Below are 21,421 nucleotides of genomic sequence, written 5' to 3' on the forward strand. Positions count from 1 at the left end.
TGACCTCGGCCGCCGCGTCCTGTGCTACCGTGTGAGGACCTCTCTTCTCTCTTAAAAGTCCCACGATAGAGGGAGAGGGCGTGTACTAATAGCAGCGAGGAAGCTCGGCATTAAGCCAGCAGTCACTTTGAGTGAGAGTCTGTCTAGGTGTTCTACATACACGGCCTCACTGACCTTTCACAACAGCCGACACTGGAGACTGCGACTGTCTTTACTTATAGACTGGGAAATAGAGGCTTGCAGAGATGAAGCAATTTGGTTCAGGTAAACCACCGGGTGTGCCTGGGGCTCAGTGGCAAAGAGTCCGCCTGCCATTGCGAGAGACGCAGGTTTGATCCCTGGGTCAGGAAGATCCTGGGGAAGGAAGTGGCAACCCACTCCAGTGTTCCTGTCTGGGAAATCCCACGAGCAGAGGAGCCTGGGGCTACAGTCCAGGGGGCAGCAAAAGCGTCAGACACGACTCAGACGCTACACGCCGACAAACCAGGCTGGGACTTGAACCAAGGTCTGCTGGACTTCAAGGTCATGCTGCCAACAGCTCACGAAGACGGTAACGAGTTACCGTCTAACGAGCACCTTTTCACCACAGCCAGAACTTTCGGCTGGCTTTACAAGCATGACTCTCTACATTTGGGCAAAGAGGAGAGTAACACAAATCACATTAAAATTTTGGAAGCTGACCACAGCTCTGAAAACGCTGCACACATTCTCCTCTTTGTAGGATCATCCTTATTGGTCCTGCCTTGTCTGCAGGGTTGTGAGGCAGACCACGTGCCCACGACTACCATCAGAACTAAGCTCCAGTCAAGAACAGGCCGCCACCAGGAGCCGTCCCCTCCAGCACAGGCTTAAGTGGCGAGAGGAAGGTCCTGTGGCCAGCCTTGCTCCTGCCTCCTCACCAGTTCCTCCCTGTTCTTTCGCTTTGCCCAAGTCTCATTCCTCATTTTTTATTTATTATCCTGCTACATGTTATACATTTTTATGAGCCGCTTTAAATGTCTTCTGGAAAGAGATATTGATGAATAAATACAAAATAAAATCGCCTGTTTGCCAGAAGCCAAGATCATCCGAACAACAGCCATCAGACCAATAACAGTGCCGCCAGAGGCCGTTGCCAAATGGATTCTGGAAAGGCAGCGCAGGCACGGCGGTTCAGTCTAAATCAGACCCAAAGAAGGTGATGAAGAGAGGCAGACGGTCAGGGGAGCAGATGGGCAGCCTGGGGCGGGCTCCAGGGCTGAGCTCCTGCAGTCAGTTCCTGACATCTCCGTAACCCAAATTCCGGGACAGTGACCCAGGACTGCTTCCCCTAATTCCGGGACAGTGACCCAGGACTGTACCTTGAAACTGTGAAAAGCATGGCGGGCCTCCTAGTCCCTAACATACTCTATCTGTGTGTGTTTCTTTTTTTCAACTTTTTATTTTATACTGGAGTATAGCTGATACTTTGGCCACCTCATGCAAAGAGTTGACTCATTGGAAAAGACTCTGATGCTGGGAGGGATTGGGGGCAGGAGGAGAAGGGGACGACCAAGGATGAGATGGCTGGATAGCATCACGGACTCAATGGACGTGAGTCTGAGTGAGCTCCGGGAGTTGGTGATGGACAGGGAGGCCTGGTGTGCTACGATTCATGGGGTCGCAAAGAGTCGGACACGACTGAACGGCTGGACTGAACTGATAGCTGATTAGCAATGTTGGGTGAGTCTCATATGTACCGCAAAGTGGGTCAGTTACACATCCACATGTACCTAATCTTCTAATTCTTCTCCCATTTAGGTTGTTACATAATATCACACAGAGCTCCCTGCGTTACACACGAGGTCATTCTGTTTACCCATTTTAAATATAGCAGTGTGTACCTATCACTTTAGCATCATCCTTCTGAGCATCAGGTACACCTACTTTTCAATGGGCGGGGGAAAATGTTAGAGAAAACCCAGGTTGGTAAGTGTTTGCTGATCTTCAGAGGAGCTAGAAAGTTTGTTCTCTCCAGGACGAGTTCCACTTCTCCTTGTGATGCCTTGTCTAAACTCCTGAACTGGTCCAAAATGATTGATAATTCTAGACAGAGTAGCCAATTGATTTCCTAATGTTATGGTTGGAGAAAACCAACAGCAGCTGCACAAAATCTCTAGGCAAGGAGAAGAACCATGGATCACTGCAGCCTCAGAGGAAAGTATTTGGTCCCAGGCAATTTAGATAAACTAAGCTTCTGGGGAAATACGAGTGGAACAGTGAAACAGCAGCTTCCTGTTTTCAGAGCCCACAAAATAGCTGAAATTGCTAGGTTTTGAGGATGCAGAGTAAGAGAAGGAATCCTCAACGTCGTCATAAACCCACCACGCTCCATGGTACTGAGCCACGTCAGCACGGCATGCTCTCAGTGATCTGTTACCTATTTGCTGCTGGGCACAGACTATCTCACTTCCAGCCACTTCCTGGGGGACCGCGAACTCTAGGGTATCTTTCCCCCACGTTACTCGTGTCTGCTTAAGACTCACAGCTTCATTTTTATATTGGCCAACACACCTGGGCTTCCCTAGTGGCTCAGTGGTAAGAGGATCTGCCTGCCAATGCTAGAGACGCAGGTTTGATCCCTGGGAGGGGACGATCCCCTGGAGAAGGAAATGGCAACCCATGCCAGTATCCCATGGAAAAGTATCCCTGGAGAAGGAAATGGCAACCTACTCCAGTATCCTTGCCCGAGAAATCCCATGGGCAGAGGAGCTTGGCTGCTACAGTCCATGGGGTTGCAAAAGAGTCGGACATGACTTAGCTACTGAACAACAGCAGCAGCGAGACACCCAGGTCATCTGATGCACACATTCCAAAGCTAGCGGAGAGAGACCTCCAGACTGATTGCTCTCTGGGATTATTAACACCCCCCCCAAACCACCACAAACCGTCAGAACACTAGCAAGGGTTTCTGAAGCAAAGAACCCAGCAGATTTCTGTTTAATATACGGAACTAGGAGCCAAGAGGCTACTATGGGCTAATCGAGAAAATATATGGGAAGATGATTCTCAAAGTAACAAGTCTGCACTTGGAAGGGATTGTTAGCAGGGCCCAGATGCCAGCTTGATAACAGCTCACACTGTGGAAAACAGAGAGCCACGGATCTGAAGAGTATTTATATAGCTCAGCAAAACTAAACCACTTAGATCCTCCAAGTCAGGGTTAAAGTTGTTGTAAAATGGTAAGATAAAAAGGTTGTACAATGTGCCTAAATTTATGCAGCCATTTCTCTCAGCTGGAAATATGCAACTAAGGTTTCTAAAGGATCTTCCTTTGTATTCGATGCTAAGCAGTATGCTGTCTACTGGGGTTGCAGTGATGAATATACAGAACTAAACAAATATTAGATGATAATGATCTTCCCTGGGCCACTAGAATACAGCTGGCATCATCTGCTTGTGGTAACGTCACAAGAAAAAGGAATAAAGGAATGAGGTACAAGGCCATTTGCCACTCAAGGTGTCAGGGTGGACTTGGGTCTTAAGGATGTTTAAGTGGTGGGGGAAAAAGAACCTTAACTGCTTCTTACACCAACACTCTGTGTTCAGGTAAAAAGTAGCTCAATCCAGAGATGAAAAGAGACTATTTAAGAGCTCCCCTTCTCAGAAATTTGTTTGGAAGAAAACTTTAGTTGGCCATTTTCTAGTTGAATTTAAACTTGTACATAGGAAAGTAATCTCCAGCAAGACTCACTGAAAAATAGGGCAGAACCAGCATGGTGTCGTGGAATTAGAATGCTTTGAAGTTCTATCACACTGGGGTCAAATCCCAGCCAGTCATGTAAATTATCTGAACTTCAGTTGTGTCGTGAATAAGAAGGACAGGAATAACACCCAAGTCACAGGAGTGCTCGAGGATGCAAAGAAAAGGCATGCGTTCCCAACAAAGACGGGTTCTGCTGCAAGCCATGAAGGCATGAACGCCCCTTCCCCAGATGACAGACGACTCTCGTGATCCCTCACTTTAAAACCCTGTCCTCCCATGATCCCATCTGATCGTCACATAGCCCATTCTGAAGTGAGGCAACTGGGACTTGGAGAGGTCGTCAGACTTGTGCAAAGGCCACATAGCCAGGAAGAAAAGCAGCCGGACCTGAGAACCCCTCCACCTCACCTCCCAGCCCCTCAGCACGGCGGTCATAGGGGTACAAGCGCCCCCACCTGAAGGTGCTTGGGGGAGCTTGGGAGAGCTTGGGGGAGCTTGGGGGAGCTTGGGGGCGTAGGTGGGAGATTTGGAACGTGGAAATCTTGAGTTCTCCCTCACTCTGTGATCCCACGATCAACTTCTAGAGCGCCACATACATTCACTCCGAACACTGACCTCACGTTTCTCACACTTCATCACTGCCAGCTCTCTCTGCCTCTTCTGCTCCCTGGGCAGAGAGTACAGGAGACTCTTGGAAATTACAGGAGTCTCTGACGGTCACGGCTCTGCCCTTTGGACTTCAGACAGGTGCCACCGAGATGAGGAAAAGAGGTCCGGAGATGAGGGGGTCTTGCCAAGAAGCGAACACCAGTGGGAAAGGACGGGAGTGACGGGCCTGCATGCAGCCTGGCGAGACCCTCTTCCTGCTGCCTGGACTGCGCCCCCTTTTCCAAACCTTAGCTTTCCTGTCCCAGAGCACCTCAAGGCCTCTGCCTACTGGAGAGTGATGAGGATAGATGAGCTGACCCCGGCAAAGGAGGGTGGGAGGGGAGAGGCATTCTGATGATGGGGAACACCTGGGTAGGACCAGCCCTGCAAAGTGTCCGCAGGTCTCTTTAGCCCTGGGTGGAGTTTTCTACCCTCTAACCTCCTTAGGGCTTCCCTGGGGGTTCAGATGGTAAAGAATCTGCCTGCAAAGCAGGAGACCCCAGGTTTGATCCCTGGGTCAGGAAGATCCCCTGGAGAAGGGCATGGCTACCCACTGCAGTATTCTTGCCTGGAGAGTCCCATGGACAGAGGAGCCTGGAGGGCTTCAGTCCATGGGATCACAAAGAGTTGGACATGACTGAGCAGCTAGCACTTTCACTTTCAACCTCCTTAGAGCTTCTCCCAAACTCAGCACCCAGTTGACCAGTCCTAAAAGAAAGACTTCAATTCTCTACGCTTTAGGTCAGCAAGATCCCCTGGAGAAGGGAATGGCTACCCTCTGCACTGTTCTTGCCTGGAGAATTCCATGGACAGAGGAGCCCCGAGGGCTACAGTCCAAGGGGTCACAAAAGGTCAGACACGACTGAGCGACTCAGCAGTGAGCACTGAAAGGAAGTAACTGCTCCGACTCCAGTCTGAAAGGACCAGACTTCCCTCTGCCCCACAGCAGAGCTCCCACACAGGGCATCTTGACGGCTGACCTTTGAGCTAATGGTGACCCTTTCCAACCAGTCTTTATGGAGCTGGAACGATTCCCACGATGGGGACATTCTTCTCCCACAAAGGAGCTCATTCTGTTCTAGAGCCTTCCTATCATTTCCAGCTCTCCTTATAATATCAGTACCATCACATTCCAAGTACCTACCAGAGCTTTACAAGTTTCTTAGATATTCAACGAGAGATGCTCCCTGCTCTTTCCCTTTTCTCAGTAGCTGAAATCGCCTCCCTAGTTTTCCATATGGTCTCACCTACCTTGTCTCTGATTCTAAAAACAATCACTTGGAGGAGGTAGGAGATGCATTATCAGTCCCGCGACACAGACGAGGGGACTGAGGCCAAAGATGCCACGTGTCTCGCATCCCTGCAAGAGAGAAGAAACACCACCAGCTCCCAGCACGTTGTGCTCCGCACAAACCACACTGGCTCTGACCCTGCTCTCCAAAGAAAAGAGAGATGACCCCTTTTTCAATGAGAGGAAACCAACATTCAAGCTTGTCAAGTATGTTTTGAATCTGGACTGTGGTTCATTTCCTCTCTGATCTAATTTGGCCATACTTACCTTCGGCAGGACAAGGAGCTCCTTTCCTGGAAGATGAGGTTGGATGGGAGGGGAATGTGACGTAAGGTCCGAACGTGCCTTTTGGAGACAAGACGAATAAACATCTTGAGTGCCTGCAGCTCGTAAGCTGCTTCATCCACAGAAGCACCCATTGATAGGTGCCTAGATGTCTGTCCTGTTCTGGGTGCTCCAGGAAGGCAATTAGAAAACCAGGTGTGGGAATTCGCCACTGATTGGGTGTCTCTAATCAGGCCCCAAGCTTCTAATTAGGCTTCTCTGAGCCCCAGAGGAGAGAAATCTTCAGGAAGTGGCCCCTGGAAAGCTAGCTTTCTCAGTTCCTCCCCAGGCGGACTGTATCTCATCTGGCAGCTCCGGCCACTGGGGGCATGGGAGAGGTATTTCCACGGCCCGAGACGTTCCCAACAACCCAAGGACACACCTGAACAATCTCATTTATGGGGCACGAGTGAAGTTAGTGATTATGTGAAGTCCCAGAACCCTGCCTGCTCTTTGACTCAACTAATATTAACAATCTGTCTTCACAAAGCAGATAGAGACACAGACATGCGGAGCACACACATGGACCCCGGGGGGGATGGGGTAGGGGATGAACCAGGAGACAGGGGTTCACACACACGCTGCTGTGCATAAAACACGTAACTGACGAGATCCTACCGTAGAGCCCAGGGGACTCCACTCACCGCTCTGCGGTGACTCGATGGGAAGGAAACCCAACGAAGCAGGGATGAACGTATACGCATGGCTGATTCACTTTGCTGCGCAGCACAAACTGAAATGGCAATGTAAAGCAACGAAACTCGAATAAACATTAAATAAAAATTTTAAAAAATCTATATATAAAGTGCTTACAAAGTCCCTAGCACACCATATTAGTTTTATCCAAATTTAACCCATTGAGCCCTCACAGCAATTCTATGAGGTCGATACTATTATTATTCTGCTCTACCAACGAGGGAACAGGTGCTCGGAGAGGTGAAACACCACCCGCGGTCACACAGGTGGTAAGGGGGAAAGCTGAGACTGGAATTGGGGGAGCTCGTCATGATACCTCCAGATGCTGTGCTTTTAACCACTCTTCTGGACTGCTTGATGTCAGCTGATCACAAATAACACTGTTCAGGACAGAAAATCTGGACAGTGTCCAAAACCATAAATGAAGGCATTTTGGGGGTGGTTGTTTAGTCGCGAAGTCACGTCTGACTCTGGGACCCTGTGGACTCTGGCCCGCAAGCTCCTCTTTCCATGGGATTTCTCAGGCAAGAACGCTGGAGAAGGTTGCTGTTTCCTTCTACAGGGGATCTTCCCGACCCAGGGATGGAAGCAGCATCTCCTACACCAGCAGGCAGATTCTTTACCACTGAGCCACCAGGCAAGCCTAAGGAAAACATTTAAAGCACTGTAATCACACCGTTCCGACAAGTACCGTTATAGCTGGGGGAAAAGGCACCAAGGCGTAGTTATTTAGCACAGAAACTCTGGCAGTGGACTGCATGGGTTCACATCCTCCTTCTCTGTGTTGGGAATTTAAAGAACTCATGTGACTTCCCTAAACCCCCCTCCTGAGATGGACACGGAGGTTCCGTAGAACAAAGATGTTCCGTAGAAACAAAGAAGACGGACAAAGATGTTCCGTAGAAACAAAGACGGACAAAGATGTTCCGTAAAAAACATACAGAACACTCACGCATCTTGAGTAGCAGCTTTTAGGAAGCACTTGTTTTCTATTTTCTATTAAGCTTCTTAAAATTTGATCTAAAAATGTTTCAAACAGAGAGAGAAATGCGGGAAATAATGGACATGACCCCAGGCGCCTGCCGTTAGTACACTGACCTGTGGAAACACTGGTTTCCAGGTTGAAATACTAACGATGGGTCCTTCTCTTCTCTGTTTTTTTAAAAGGGCCAATAAGCATGTGGATAATACTAAAGAACATAGTGATAAAAAATTAATATCCTTCCAGATATCTTGGTACTATTAATATCCTTCCTGAATTTTTTATCTAGACATTTATTGCATGTTTTTAAAATTCGGGATCAAAATTCATACACTTTTTATGCTGTTCTGCTGGGGTGAGTTAATATGAGAAACGTAGCTGTTATAAGCTACTCAAGTGGAAGGAACCTATAACCCACTGCAATACCCTGGAAAATGGTGAGACCTTATGCAGCTCATGATGCTGGGGTCACCAACCAATATACCCCAAGATTCTACACCCTAAAAGTCTAAGCAACCCAGGAAAAGAAAAAACTAACTCCCAAACTTTTCACAATAGTTGGTGCTACTATTGCCCTTGTGTGATACCTGATCACAAGGGTGGTCATGATAACCTGGCCGCAAAAGACATCCCCAGGTTTCTGGAATACAGAAACCCTCGAAATGCTCTGGTGAAGGAGAGACCCTATAAAGAAAAATACCTTTAAAATTTTAATATATATGTTTCTGAGATGTAATATCCTTCTACTCTTGACAGAAAGGGAATTTAAATAGGTTTGTGTAATTTTGAAAACACTAATAAGGATTTGCTACACACAGACACACACTTCTAAGCCTATACTAATCGATGAGATACGAGACCTCCCTTCCATCCAGTCAGTCCCTCACTAGCCCTTCAGTTTTCTCCTTCATTGTTCAATTGATTACTGCTCATGTAGAGAAAATATAAAAAAGGCTTTTTTACTATTTTTTATTGAACTACAGTAAAGAATCTGCCTGCAATGCGGGAGACCTGGGTTAGATCCCTGGGTTGGGAAGATTCCCAGGGCATGGCAACCCACTCCAGTATTCTTGCCTAGAGAATTCCATGGACAGAGGAGCCTGGTGGCCTACAGTCCGTGGGGTCGCAAAGAGTCGGACATGACTGAGCAACTTTCTCTTCACACTTCATAGTTGATTGACAATGATGCAGGTACACAGCAAAACAATGCAGGTATACATATATGTTGATACACATTTTCAGATTCTTTTCCATTCCAGGTTTCTACAAGGTGCTGTATATAGCTCCCTGCACTCTACAGTAGGTAAGTGGCTGGCTTACATACAGCAGTGTGTGCTTGTTAATTCTCACTTTATCCCTCCCCATTGCTCCCCTCTTGATAATCACAAGTTTGTTTTCTATATCTGAGGCTGCTTCTACTTTGTAAATAAGTTCGTTTGCATCATTTTTTTAGATTCCACATGTAAGTGATATCGCGATATTTGTCAAGAAAGGCTACTGATAATTATTTATGCAGGTCCTTTTTGCCTGGAAAACTTCCTGAGCTCTAATAATTGCCAGTTCATTAGTTTGGACTTTCAATAAAAATAAAATCTTCATGCATACTTTAAAAAAAGGTACATGGAATCTCTTATGCTCACATGTGATGGAGAAAATGTAAATCACAGACACTGTCGACCACTTCGCATCATATCCTGAGCCTTCTCCACCTCGGTGGTCAGATGAGGTCACACGTGCATTCATACTCCACCTCATCTCAGAATGTCCTAGAAAGTGAAACGTGAAAGTGAAAGTCACTCAGTTGTGTCCAGCTCTTTGTGGACTCTATACAGTCCACGGAATCCTCCAGGCCAGAATACTGGAGTGGGTAGCCTTTCCTTTCTACAGAGGCTCTTCGATCGAACCAGGGCGTCCTGCTTTGAAGGCGGATTCTTCACCAGCTGAGCCGTCCGGGAAGCCCCAGACCACTGCCCATTCCACAGAGCTGCGCTGGTGTCCGGCCACCATTCTGCACTCCCAGCCTGCTCCAGGGTTCCACCTGGATCAGGAAGGTCCCCGGGAGGAGGAGACAGCAGCCCAAATCCCGCGGGCAGAGGAGCCTGGTGGGCCCCAGGGCACGGGGGCCCAAAGCGTCGGCCCCGACCGAGCAGACTCAGCACGGCACACAGCCGGCTCCAGAGTGAGTGAGGCGGCGCCGCAGCACGTGCAGCGCGCGGGCTTCTGCCCCAGCGTGCTGAGCTCTCAAGTCACTCCCGCCCTCCGCCACCACCCACCAACACAGCCGGACGGGGGCGACCTCTTCATTTGCGCCTTTGTACGTCTGGCACCAACACCCGCCACTCACGCAGCCCCGCCCACCAGCGAGGCTCCGCCCCCAAGGCGGGTTTCTTGCGGGTTTCTCCAGCCGATCGTTTGCATTCCTGAGCCCCTCTCTGGAGGTCTCAGCTCGAATCCCTTGTATCTAAGAGGAAATTCTTCGGCCTCCTGTGTAGATCACTGGCCCTACTCACCTCCACCAACCCAACATCCACAGACTGAAAGCAAGTGTGTACACTGGGAGATGTTTACATTTGAACCCCAGGTCCCTCATCCAAAATATCCTATTATGCTAAATAAGTTCGGCCTCTTTGGTACGTTCAGCTTTTTATCATGAAGTAACATGACCACAGATTTCTACAGATGTTAATGCTTGCTTCCTTGGAATAACTTCTTAGAAGCAGAACTCTGGGGAGGAGGGCATTTTCATTTTCCAGGGTCTTCAGATAGGTTTGAGATTTTAACCATTTTTCATGCGTTATTTAGACACTTTTATTTGGAGAAGGAAATGGCAACCAACTCCAGTGTTCTTGCCTGGAGAATCCCAGGGACAGAAGAGCCTGATAGGCTGCTGTCTCTGGGGTCGCACAGAGTCGGACACGACTGAAGCGACTCAGCAGCAGCAGCAGCAGCAGCAGCAGGCATTTCTTGTAAATTTAGGATTCATTCTCTTTGCCTCTGTTTTCCAGTGAGATGTTTGACTTCTCTAACTGAACCATAGAAACATTAAGGATAGCTCCTTCCATTTGAATTTATTTTTATTTTTTAATTTATTTATTTTGGCCATACCACATGGCATGCGAGATCTTAGGTCCATGCTCAGGGATTGAACCCACGCCCCCTGAAACGCAGGCACAGATTCTTAACCACTGGACCAGGGAAATCCCTCTCCTTTGGTTTGTCTGAGTGATGTGAAGAGACTGATTAGATAAGACCCTGATGCTGGGGAAGATTGAAGGCAAAAGGAGAAGAGAACAGCAGAGGATGAGATGGTTAGATAGCATCACCAACTCAATGGACATGAATCTGAGCCAACTCCGGGAGACAGTGAAGGGCAGGGAAGGGTGGCATGCTACAGCTCATGGGGCTGCAAAGAGCCAGACGCAACTTGGTGAATGAACAACAACAATTTATTGAGTGCCTGGTGTATGCCAGCAACTGAGCGCTAAAGATGTGGTAATGAACAAAACAGATGAAATTCCTGCCCTTGTGGAGTTTACAGTCTAACAGGCAGAGACCCCCGCCTCCAAAAAAAAAAATTGTGTCATAAAGACATAGAGCAGGGTGATGTGATGGTAACTGTCTGGTGTGGTAACAGAGAAAGAGGACTCCTGGAAGTCAGAGAATTCCTCTCTGAAGTGGCCTTTACATTGAGATCTGCATGAAAAGAAGACACAAGAGCATCTTCTTATGTGAAAAACATGCCAGACGGCCGGAACCACAAGAGCAAAGGCCTGGGGTGGGAATAAGCTAGGCTTTCAAGGAGCAGTTATGAAGGCAGGAGAGGGGCCACTCTTGTTGTCTGAGGCTGGGAGAGTCTGGAGGTGCTCTCACAGGTGGCCAGAGCCTCTGGTATTACTGCAAGATAATGCCAAGCAAGAGCCGGTCATTAACTTTTGACCCCAGCCGAAGTGCCACTGCGCCCACCAAATGCAATTTGCGTAAGCCCTCCGGGCAGGAAGTGAGCTGGGAGAAAGTCCCTGGGCACCCGAGGGCATTTCCTGGGAGGGTTTTCTGCAGAATCTCCATTCCTGGAGCAGCCATATCCCACCTGCTCCTTCTTGGACCTGCCACTCACACCACTGGACGTCAAAAATGAAATGTTTTAGTAGAAACCAACACAATATTGTAAAGCAATCATCCTTCAATTAAACCTAAATAAATTTCTTAAAAATGAGAAGTTTCAGACTCACAGACATAGAGAACGAACTTATGGTTGCTGGGAGAAGGGTTGGGGGCAAGAACAGTCAGGGAGTTTGGGATGGACATGTACATGCTGCTGTATTTAAGAGAGAAAACCAACAGGGACCTATTCTATAGCGCAGGGAGCTCTGCTCAATGTTATGCGGCAGCCTGGATGGGAGAGGAGTTTGAAGAAGAATGGATCCGTGGACATGCATGAACGAGTCCCTTTTCTGGGCACCTGAAACTATCAACGTTGTTGATCAGTTCAGTCGCTCAGTCGTGTCTGACTCTGTGCGACCCCATGGCTGCAGCACGCCAGGCCCCCCTGTCCTTCACCAACTCCCGGAGCTTATTCAAACTCACGTGCATTGAGTCGGTGATGCCATCCAACCATCTCATCCTCTTTCATCCCCTTCTCCTCCCGCCTTCATTCTTTCCCAGCATCAGGGTCTTTTCCAATGAGTCAGCTCTTCACATCAAGGGGCCAAAGTATTGCAGTACCAGCTTCAGCGTCAGTCCTTCCAAAGACTGTTTCCAAGGACTGATTTCCTTTAGGATTTACTGGTTGGATTTCCTTTAGGATTTACTGGTTGGATCTCCTGGACTGGTTGGTCCAGTCCAAGGGACTCTCAAGAGTCTTCGACACCACAGTTCAAAAGCATCAATTCTTCAGTGCTCAGCTTTCTTTATAGTCCACCTCTCACATCCATACATGACCACTGGAAAAACCATAGCTTTGACTAGGTGGACCTTTGTCGGTAAAGTAATGTCTCTGCTTTTTAATATGCTGTCTAGGTTGGTCATAGCTTTTCTTCCAAGGAGCAAGCATCTTTTAATTTCACGGCTGCAGTCACCGTCTACAGTGATTTGGGAGCCCAGAAAAATAGAGTCTGTCACTGTTTTCATTATTTCCTCATCTATTTGCCATGAAGTGATGGGACCAGATGACATGATCTTAGATTTCTGAATGTTGGGCTTTAAGCCAACTTTTTCACTTTCCTCTTTCACTTTCATCATGAGGCTCTTTAGTTCTTCTTCACTTTCTGCCATTAGGGTGGTGTCATCTGCATATCTGAGGTTATTGATATTTCTCCCGGCAATCTTGATTCCAGCTTGTGCTTCATCCAGCCCAGTGTTTCTCATGATGTACTCTGCATATAAGCTAAATAAGCAGGGTGACAATATACAGCCTTGATGTACTCCTTTCCTGATTTGGAACCAGTCTTTTGTTCCATGTCTAGTTCCAACTGTTGCTTCTTGACCTGCATGCAGATTTCTCAGGAGGCAGGTCAGGTGGTCTGGTATTCCCAGCTCTTTCAGAATTTTCCACAGTTTGTTGTGATCTACACAGTCAAAGGCTTTTCTGTAGTCAATAAAGCAGAATTAGATGTTTTCTGGAACTCTCTTGCTTTTTCAATGATCCAGTGGATGTTGGCAATTTGATCTCTGGTTCCTCTGCCTTTTCTAAATCCAGCTTGGACATCTGGAAGTTCGTGGTTCACATACTGTTGCAGCCTTGCTTGGAGAATTTTGAGCATTGCTTTACTAGTGTGTGCAATGAGGGTAATTGTGCAGTAGTTTGAGCATTCTTTGGCATTGCTTTTCTTTGGGAATGGAATGAAAACTGACCTTTTCCAGTCCTGTGGCCACTGCTGAGTTTTCCAAATTTGCTAGCATATTGAGTGCAGCACTTTCACAGCATCATCTTTTAGGATTTGAAATAGCTCAACTAGAATTCCATCACTTCCACTAGCTTTATTTGTAGTGATGCTTCCTAAGGCCCACTTGACTTCCCATTCCAGGATGTCTAGCTCTAGATGAGTGATCACATCATCGTGATTATCTGGATCATGAAGATCTTTTTTGTACAGTTCTTCTGTGTATTCTTGCCGCCTCTTCTTAATCTCTTCTGCTTCTGTTAGGTCCATACAATTTCTGTCCTTTATTGAGCCCATCTTTGTATGAAATGTTCCCTTGGTATCTCTAATTTTCTTGAAGAGATCTTTAGTCTTTCCCATTCTATTGTTTTCGTCTATTTCTTTGCATGGATCACTGAGGAAGGCTCTCATCTCTCCTTGCTATTCTTTGGAACTCTGCATTCAGATGGGTATATCTTTCCTTTTCTCCTTTGCCTTTAGCTTCTCTTCTTTTCTCAGCTATTTGTAAGGCCTCCTCAGACAACAGTTTTGCCTTTTTGCATTTCTTTTTCTTGGGGATGGTCTTGATCCCTGTCTCCTGTACAATGTCACGAACCTCCATCCATAGTTCTTCAGGCATTCTGTCTATCAGATCTAATCCCTTGAATCTATTTCTCATTTCCACTGTATAATCATAAGGGATTTGATTTAAGTCATACTTGAATGGTCTAGTGGTTTCCCTACTTTTTTTCAATTTAAGTCTGAATTTTGCAATAAGAAGTTCATGATCTGAGCCACAGTCAGCTCCCGGTTTTGTTTTTGTGATGATATAGAGCTTCTCCATCTTTGGCTGCAAGGAATATAATCAGTCTGATTTCTGTATTGACCATCTGGTGATGTCCATGTGTAAAGTCTTCTCTTGTGTGCAACCATTGACAGGAGAATGTTGGATCCCACCAAAAAAGATACCCTATGTCCAAGGGCAAAGGAGAAGCCCCAGCAAGATAGGAGGGGCGAAATGGTGTTTTGAATCAAACCCCATAGCCACCAGAGCTGCTAGGAAGGTTCAAACAAAACTTGTGTGCACCAGGACCCAGAGACCCCACAGAGCCTGAGCCAGAACTGTGTCTGAGTGTCTCCTGTGGAGGCCCGGGTCAGCAGTGGCTTGCCGCAGGGGCAGGGCTCTGGGTGCAGCAGACCCAGGTGTGCCATGAGCCCTCTTGGAGGAGGTCAGCATTAACCCACCACAGAGCCGCCAGAAGTCAGAGGAGGGCAGATGCTGTCTGACATCACTTACACACGGCTTCTACAAAAGCCTTCTCCTCTGTTCTCTCCCATTGGCCTGTGCCACTGTTTTTATGCCGGTACCACACTGTTTTGCTCTGAGTGTGGACTGCTAATGGCTCCTAGGTGCAGCCTTCTCTGGGGTATTGCCCTCAACCAAGGGATCCACTCGGGGGGGGGGGGGGGCAAGTGTCACATGCTGATCTCCTGGGAGCACCCCTCGGTCAACGGATAGTTAATATGGCCTGCAGAAGGCCCAAACCCCTGCTAGAGGCAGAACTGAGCCCATAGTGTAGTTCACACTCTAGAGGTCCCTTGAGGATCCAGCTGAAGCTTGACTCCAGCTGAAATGATATCATTGCATCCAGAGTTAATGAGGCAGCCCGCAGTAAATGGGCTTTACTGTGTGCAGAGTTTTGAGTGTGCAGAAAACACCCAGCCACCCCACTCCTATATTTTCTACTCCCTCAATGAAACACTGGCCCCAAAATCCATGGCTCAACTTTTTTGTTAAAGAACCCAATCTAAGGCACGTCTCTTTCCAAAAGTACAGACAAAAGCTCTATGCTTAATATTAATAATGGAACAACAGTAATATTTGTGTAATACATCAAGCGCTTCAGATCCTCCCCATATGTCACAAAGAGATGAAAGCAATAATTACCCTACTGTTTTGCAAGTTCCCAAAGGGATGTTTGGACTTCCCTGGTGGCTCAAATGGTAAAGAATCCACCTGCAGTGCAGGAGACCAGGGTTTGCTCCCTGCGTCTGGAAGATCTCCTGGAGAAGGGAATGGCAACCTGTTCCAGTATTCCTTCCAGGAGAACTCTGTGGACAGAGGAGCCAGGCAGACGGCAGTCCACGGAGTCCCAAAGCGCAGACACAACTGAGCAGGGTCGGGGCGGGGCGGGGAAGGGGAGGGGGCGTTTAATGGAATACTATCACTACGGGCTTATTCTCCCTCTTTTTCTCTCTATTTTGTCCCAACAGCCACTGTGCCCTCTAGAGCATTCCAGGAAGCATTCACAATACAGCGCACATACTTTCATTGTTTCACTAAGTTGTGGCCACTTCTTTTGTGACCCCATGGACTGTAGCCCGCCAGCTTCCTTTGTCCTCGGGATGAAGAATGTTTAGCACACCTCGCCTCATTTCCTCCGGAATCAATAAACATCCCTCCTAAAAAATTCAGAGCAGATGCTGTGCCTAGGTTTCAGATCCTGAGATGAAACTTGACATCATGCTTAAGATTTAAGGACGGACGGATGCAGGATGGACGCAGCGTATGAAACTTCACCCGGAGCTCTCGGAGTGGAGCTCTGCTCCTGGCACAGCCACCAACGGGACAGCTGGACACGGGGCCAGTGGCGAAGAGGAAACAAATTCAGTCCTCAGAGAAGCTGCGGATGAGCTTTGAGACTAATGAGACTCGGGAGTTGCCACGAAATCCCACAAGGTTTGTTTTCGTCCTCTCTGACGTGGGAGATGAGATAATGAGCACCTTCAGAAGAGAGTTTCCCCTGACAGAGCTGCCTTTCCCAGGGAGCCCCGGGGGCTGCCCAGGTGCAGAGTCACGAGTCAGGGACCGTTTTCACACTCACCGCATCCTTCTACAAAACCATCCCAGAAGTATTTTTAAAGAGCCTCTGGTTCGCTGAGTAAGAAGAAAACCTAAAATCTGTCAGCTCTATACATCCATTTGCATAATCTGAGCTGCTTCTTCAAAATTCTTAAATGACTTTTGATTAGTTTGATTCTAAAATTAAGATGAATCCAACCGGATTATTCTACCAGGTAAGTGAGATGTCCTCGGCCTTGATAACACTGATAGGGTCCTGGCTCTGAAGGAAGGGCCACACAGACGAGGCAAGGTGAAACTGAGCAGGGATTCTGGCCACAGCATCAGAACGTGTCACCTGATGGGACCACGTCCAGACTGGGATTTCAGCTCTTACATGAAATACACGAAGAAGACTGGCTCTTTTTTTTTTTTTTTTCTTGAAAACCTACAGCTGCGATCTTTTCAGGCTTATGTGTGTGTCAGTAGGCACTATTTAGAAAACATAGGTAGTTTTCCCAGATGGAGTCGGGGGGAGGTATTATACTGCCTGGCTTAGACCAGAGAATTCACCATAAAGTACTGGATGTCTGTAATTATGCCATAGGTGGGATTGCTCCTTTGTACTGCAGCTTTGGCTTTGAAACACGGCAGACCTGAGTTAGAATCCGGACTTTTCAGCTGGCTAGTCGTGTAACTTTGAACAAGTTAATTAACTATTCAGAGCCTCAGTTCCCTCCAGGACAAAATGATGCTTTTATCATAGGATCATTGTGAGGACTGTATGAGATAATGTATGTAGAATGTTTAATAACCTGGCTGGCACTCTTAGGAAGGGCTCACAAGAAGAGAATAACAAAATCAGAAAAAAATGATTTATCGAGACAACATGGATAAATCAAAAAGATATACTGTATGTGGAAAAAGACACAAAAAAGATCATGTTTGTAAACTTTACAGTTAAAATAAGTATTTTTTAAATAAACACATATTTTTAAATATGTGTAAATATAAAAGCAATATACACAGGGGTATATATAGCTCACACATGCTGGAATGTATCCCTGTAAGGGGTTGGGAAACAACTGAGGGTGGACAGAAGAGTAATAAAATAATATGAAGGATCTCACCCTGCTCAGTAATGGTTTACCAGGAACTTGGGAATATGATTAATTTTGGATGCAAGATTTCATATGATGTTTAAGTAAACACGTCCTGGAGAAGGAAGTGACGACCCACTCCAGTATTCCTGCCTGGGAAATCCCCTGGACAGAGGAGCCTGGTGGGGTGCAGTCCTCGGGGTCACAAAAGAGTCAGACCCGACTTACTAAACGAGAAAACAAACTACCGCTCACCTGAAATAGAGCTGCTGGTCTACGTACTGAGCAAGTCACATCCAGAGCGCACAGAGGAGCAGCCCCGGGGAGCAGCAGACGGCGAGGGGACTGAGGCGGACGGACGGACGGACGGAGAGGGGCACCGACGGGATGCGGCCACGCGGGGCCGACACCGCGCAACCGGCGGCGGAGGTGGGGTGGCCGCGCGCCACCGCGAGGGGAACGGCACACACGCTGAGGGAGTCCTCTGCAGAGCCTCGTTTAGCCCACGCATCTAGACACACAGACCATGGACTGTGAGAGCGAAGGGACGTCTGTGATCATGTCATCTAGCCCCGTCATGTTTCAGCACAAAAAGTAAAGCCCAAGGAGAGGAAGAGAACTTCTGAAGATTATTCAGCTGGCTAGTGTCTACTAGAGATGGCAGCAGTGGATCCCGACAATACCAAGAGGGCTTCCCGAAGAGCACACTTCACTCCATAACCAGGCTGCTGGAGTGGGGTGCAGGGAACAGCTCAAGGAGGCTGTGTTTTCTGTGATAAGCCAGTGGCTCCCTCCCACTAGTGACCCTTGGTCCCAGCCAGAGGACACCTCCAACCCAAGAATAACGTGGTAAAAATTAAAGTGGAGAAAGGTCTTTCAGTTATAATTTTTATTATGATTGAGATATAATTGGTGTATAATAGTGTATAAGTTGTACAATGTGCTGCCTTGATACACACATATTGCAGTATGATCACCACCATAACATATCTTCCACCATGTCCCATAACTCCTGTCTTTGTGGTGAGAACAGTCAAGAAATGGTCTTCAGCAACTTTGAAGTTTAAAATAGAATATTTTGACAACTATCACTCTGCTGTGCACTAAACCTTCAGAACTTATCTACTACTTGCTAGTTTGGACCCATAAACATCATCTTTTAATATCATCTAACTAACCTATTATTGACCAGACATTGAATTAGATAATAGTTGGGTCATTTGTAGTGATGCGACCCATACATGGCAGCCCCCCAGGCTCCCCCATCCCTGGGATTCTCCAGGCAAGAACACTGGAGTGAGTTGCCATTTCCTTCTACAATGCACGAAAGTAAAAAGTGAAAGTGAAGTCGCTCAGTCGTGTCCAACTCTTAGTGACCCCATGGACTGTAGCCCACCAGGCTCCTCCATCCATGGGATTTTCCAGGCAAGAGTACTGGAGTGGGGTGCCATCGCCTTCTCCGCATACAGAGTGAAGTAAGTCACAAACAGAAAAACAAATCTATACGAATGCATGTATGTATAATTTAGGAAAAGGATACAGATGAACCTACTTCCAGGGCAGGGATAGAGGCGCAAACATAGTGAAGGGTGCGTGGACACAGGAGGGAAGGGGGAGAGTGGGATGGAGGGAGACTGGCGTGGACACACACGGGCCACCACGTGTGAACTTGATGGCCAGCGGGAAGCAGCTACTGATACACGGCTCAGGGTGCTCAGCTCGGTGCTCTGTGGTGACCTAGAGAGGTGGAAGTGGGCTGGGGCGGCTCAAGAGGGGTGCGATATATGTACACATGTAGCTGACTCACTTTGGTGTACAGCAGAAACCAGCTCAGCAAGGTAAAGCAATCATCGTTCAGTGAGAGCAAAAAGAAGGAAGGAAAATAAGCTACAAGGATATAGCATACAGCATAGAGAGGACGGCCAGTATCTTATGACTATAAATGGAGCACAACTTTCAAAACTGAGTCACTATATATACACCTGTAACTTACGCAGCAACTGCACCTCAATGAAAAAGTAAAACTGCAAAGTAAAATATATATATATATTATACACACACATATATATTAATAGGTAAATGAGGGCACAGTCCACAGAAAGCATAGATTTATCATCTTCCAACCTCCGAAATGCTTTCCTGACAAGAAGGGTTTAAAATCATTATGTCTGGAAGAGGTGAAACTAAAGCCAATGTGTGGAAGAAAAAGAGAGAGAATCTAGAACCAGAAACAGAATGAGCAGGTAGAACTGTCCACAGATAGAAGCTCACAGGGCAACTAGACAAACACATGGAATGGTGTTCAGTAGAGGACACTCCAGTGTCTAATGGATATTACAGCAGATGCAACCTAGATAATTTCCAAATCTCAGAGTCTATGTGTCTCTTATCTTCACAGAAATTTCCAAATGTAGACCAGAGTTAATTTAATTTAGAAGCACCAGCTCATGGCTCAGCTCCCAAAAATGCAGGATGTCCAAGAAGAGTCAGCCAGGTACAAGATTTCTCAAAAACAACTTCTGTACGTTTGCCCAGAAAGATAAACCTAACTTCGACCAGAGAGACAACATCTGTTCTTCAATTCTGAGGTTTATTTTTTCCCATTTCATTCTCAACCTCAGATCTCCAGTCTGTGTGGATTCATGGCCAAGAATAATCTCACCATAGTAACTGAGTTCATCCTCATGGGCTTTCCTAACTGTCCTGAGTTGGAGATCCCCCTCTTCGTGGCGTTTCTGAGTTTCTATCTGGTCACCCTTCTGGGGAACCTGGGCATGATCATTCTGATTCAGGAGGATGTCCGGCTCCACACCCCAATGTACTTCTTTCTGAGCCACCTCTCCCTGCTGGACACCTGCTACACCTCGGTCATCACCCCTCAGGCCCTGGCCACCCTGGCCGCAGGCAGGACAGTCATCTCCTATGGCCAGTGTGCAGCCCAATTCTTCTTCTTCACCATCTTTGCAGGCACGGAGTGTTTCCTGCTGTCGGTGATGGCCCTCGATCGCTACGTGGCTGTCAGCAGCCCGCTGCTCTACACTGAGGCCATGCCTCCCAGGATCTGCTGGGCGCTGGTGCTCGGAGCCTACATCTGTGGGCTAACAGGGTCCATCCTGCGTACCTCCTGCACATTCACCCTCTCCTTCTGTGACGACAATCACATCAACTTCTTCTTCTGTGACCTCCCACCCCTGCTGAAGCTGGCCTGCAGTGACACAAAAGATGCAGAGATTGTCATTGTCTTTTTTGGCAACTTTGTGATTTTGGTCAATGCCCTGGTCATCCTGATTTCCTACCTGCTTATCATCAAGGCCGTTTTGAAGGTCAGCTCTTCAGGGGGCAGGGCTAAGGCTTTCTCCACGTGTGCCTCTCACCTCACTGCTGTGGCTCTGTTCTTCGGGACCCTTGCCTTCATGTATCTGCGGAGTGCTTCAGGCACATCCCTGGAGGAAGACAAGGCGGTGTCTGTCTTCTACACTGTGGTCATCCCCATGCTGAACCCTCTGATCTACAGCCTGAGAAACGCAGATGTGAGAGCAGCCTTCAGAAAGGTCGCTGGCAGGTTCCAGGTGTCCCAGAGCATGTAGACCTCGGTGAAAGGCTCTCTCGGTCCATTTTGTTCCCCATATCAACCTGTCCTAACAGGCACCAGAAATATATGCAAACTGCATCCTCAGAGAGATAGTAATTACACAGGCACACGTGAAAAACTGCAAATCAGCAGCAACGTGGATGGACCCGGAGATTATCATCCTAAGTGAATTAAGTCAGAAAAAGAAAGACAAACACCATGCTATTTCACCTGTTCAGTGCAGTTCAGTCGCTCAGTCATGTCCTACTCTTTGCAGCCCCGTGGTCTGCAGCTCACCAGGCTTCCCTGTCCTTTACCAACTCCCGGGGCTCACTCAAACTCAAGTCCATTGAGTCAGTGATGCCATCCAACCGTCTCATCCTCT

General features: G+C 47.5%; 1 protein-coding gene across 1 annotated transcript; it reads left to right on the plus strand.

Annotated features, from left to right (window-relative positions):
* Window positions 19,665-21,208, plus strand: LOC102174140 (olfactory receptor 9I1). The gene has a single exon (XM_005690291.3). It carries the CDS (start codon window positions 20,108-20,110, stop codon window positions 21,050-21,052), a length of 945 nt encoding a protein of 314 aa, XP_005690348.2. The 5' UTR covers window positions 19,665-20,107; the 3' UTR covers window positions 21,053-21,208.

Source organism: Capra hircus, chromosome 15 (assembly GCF_001704415.2).
Source record: "Capra hircus breed San Clemente chromosome 15, ASM170441v1, whole genome shotgun sequence".
Lineage (NCBI taxonomy): Eukaryota > Metazoa > Chordata > Mammalia > Artiodactyla > Bovidae > Capra > Capra hircus.

Excerpts from the sequence above, each read along its gene's own strand:
- LOC102174140 (XM_005690291.3), top strand. The coding sequence starts at position 20,108 with ATGGCCAAGAATAATCTCACCATAGTAACTGAGTTCATCCTCATGGGC.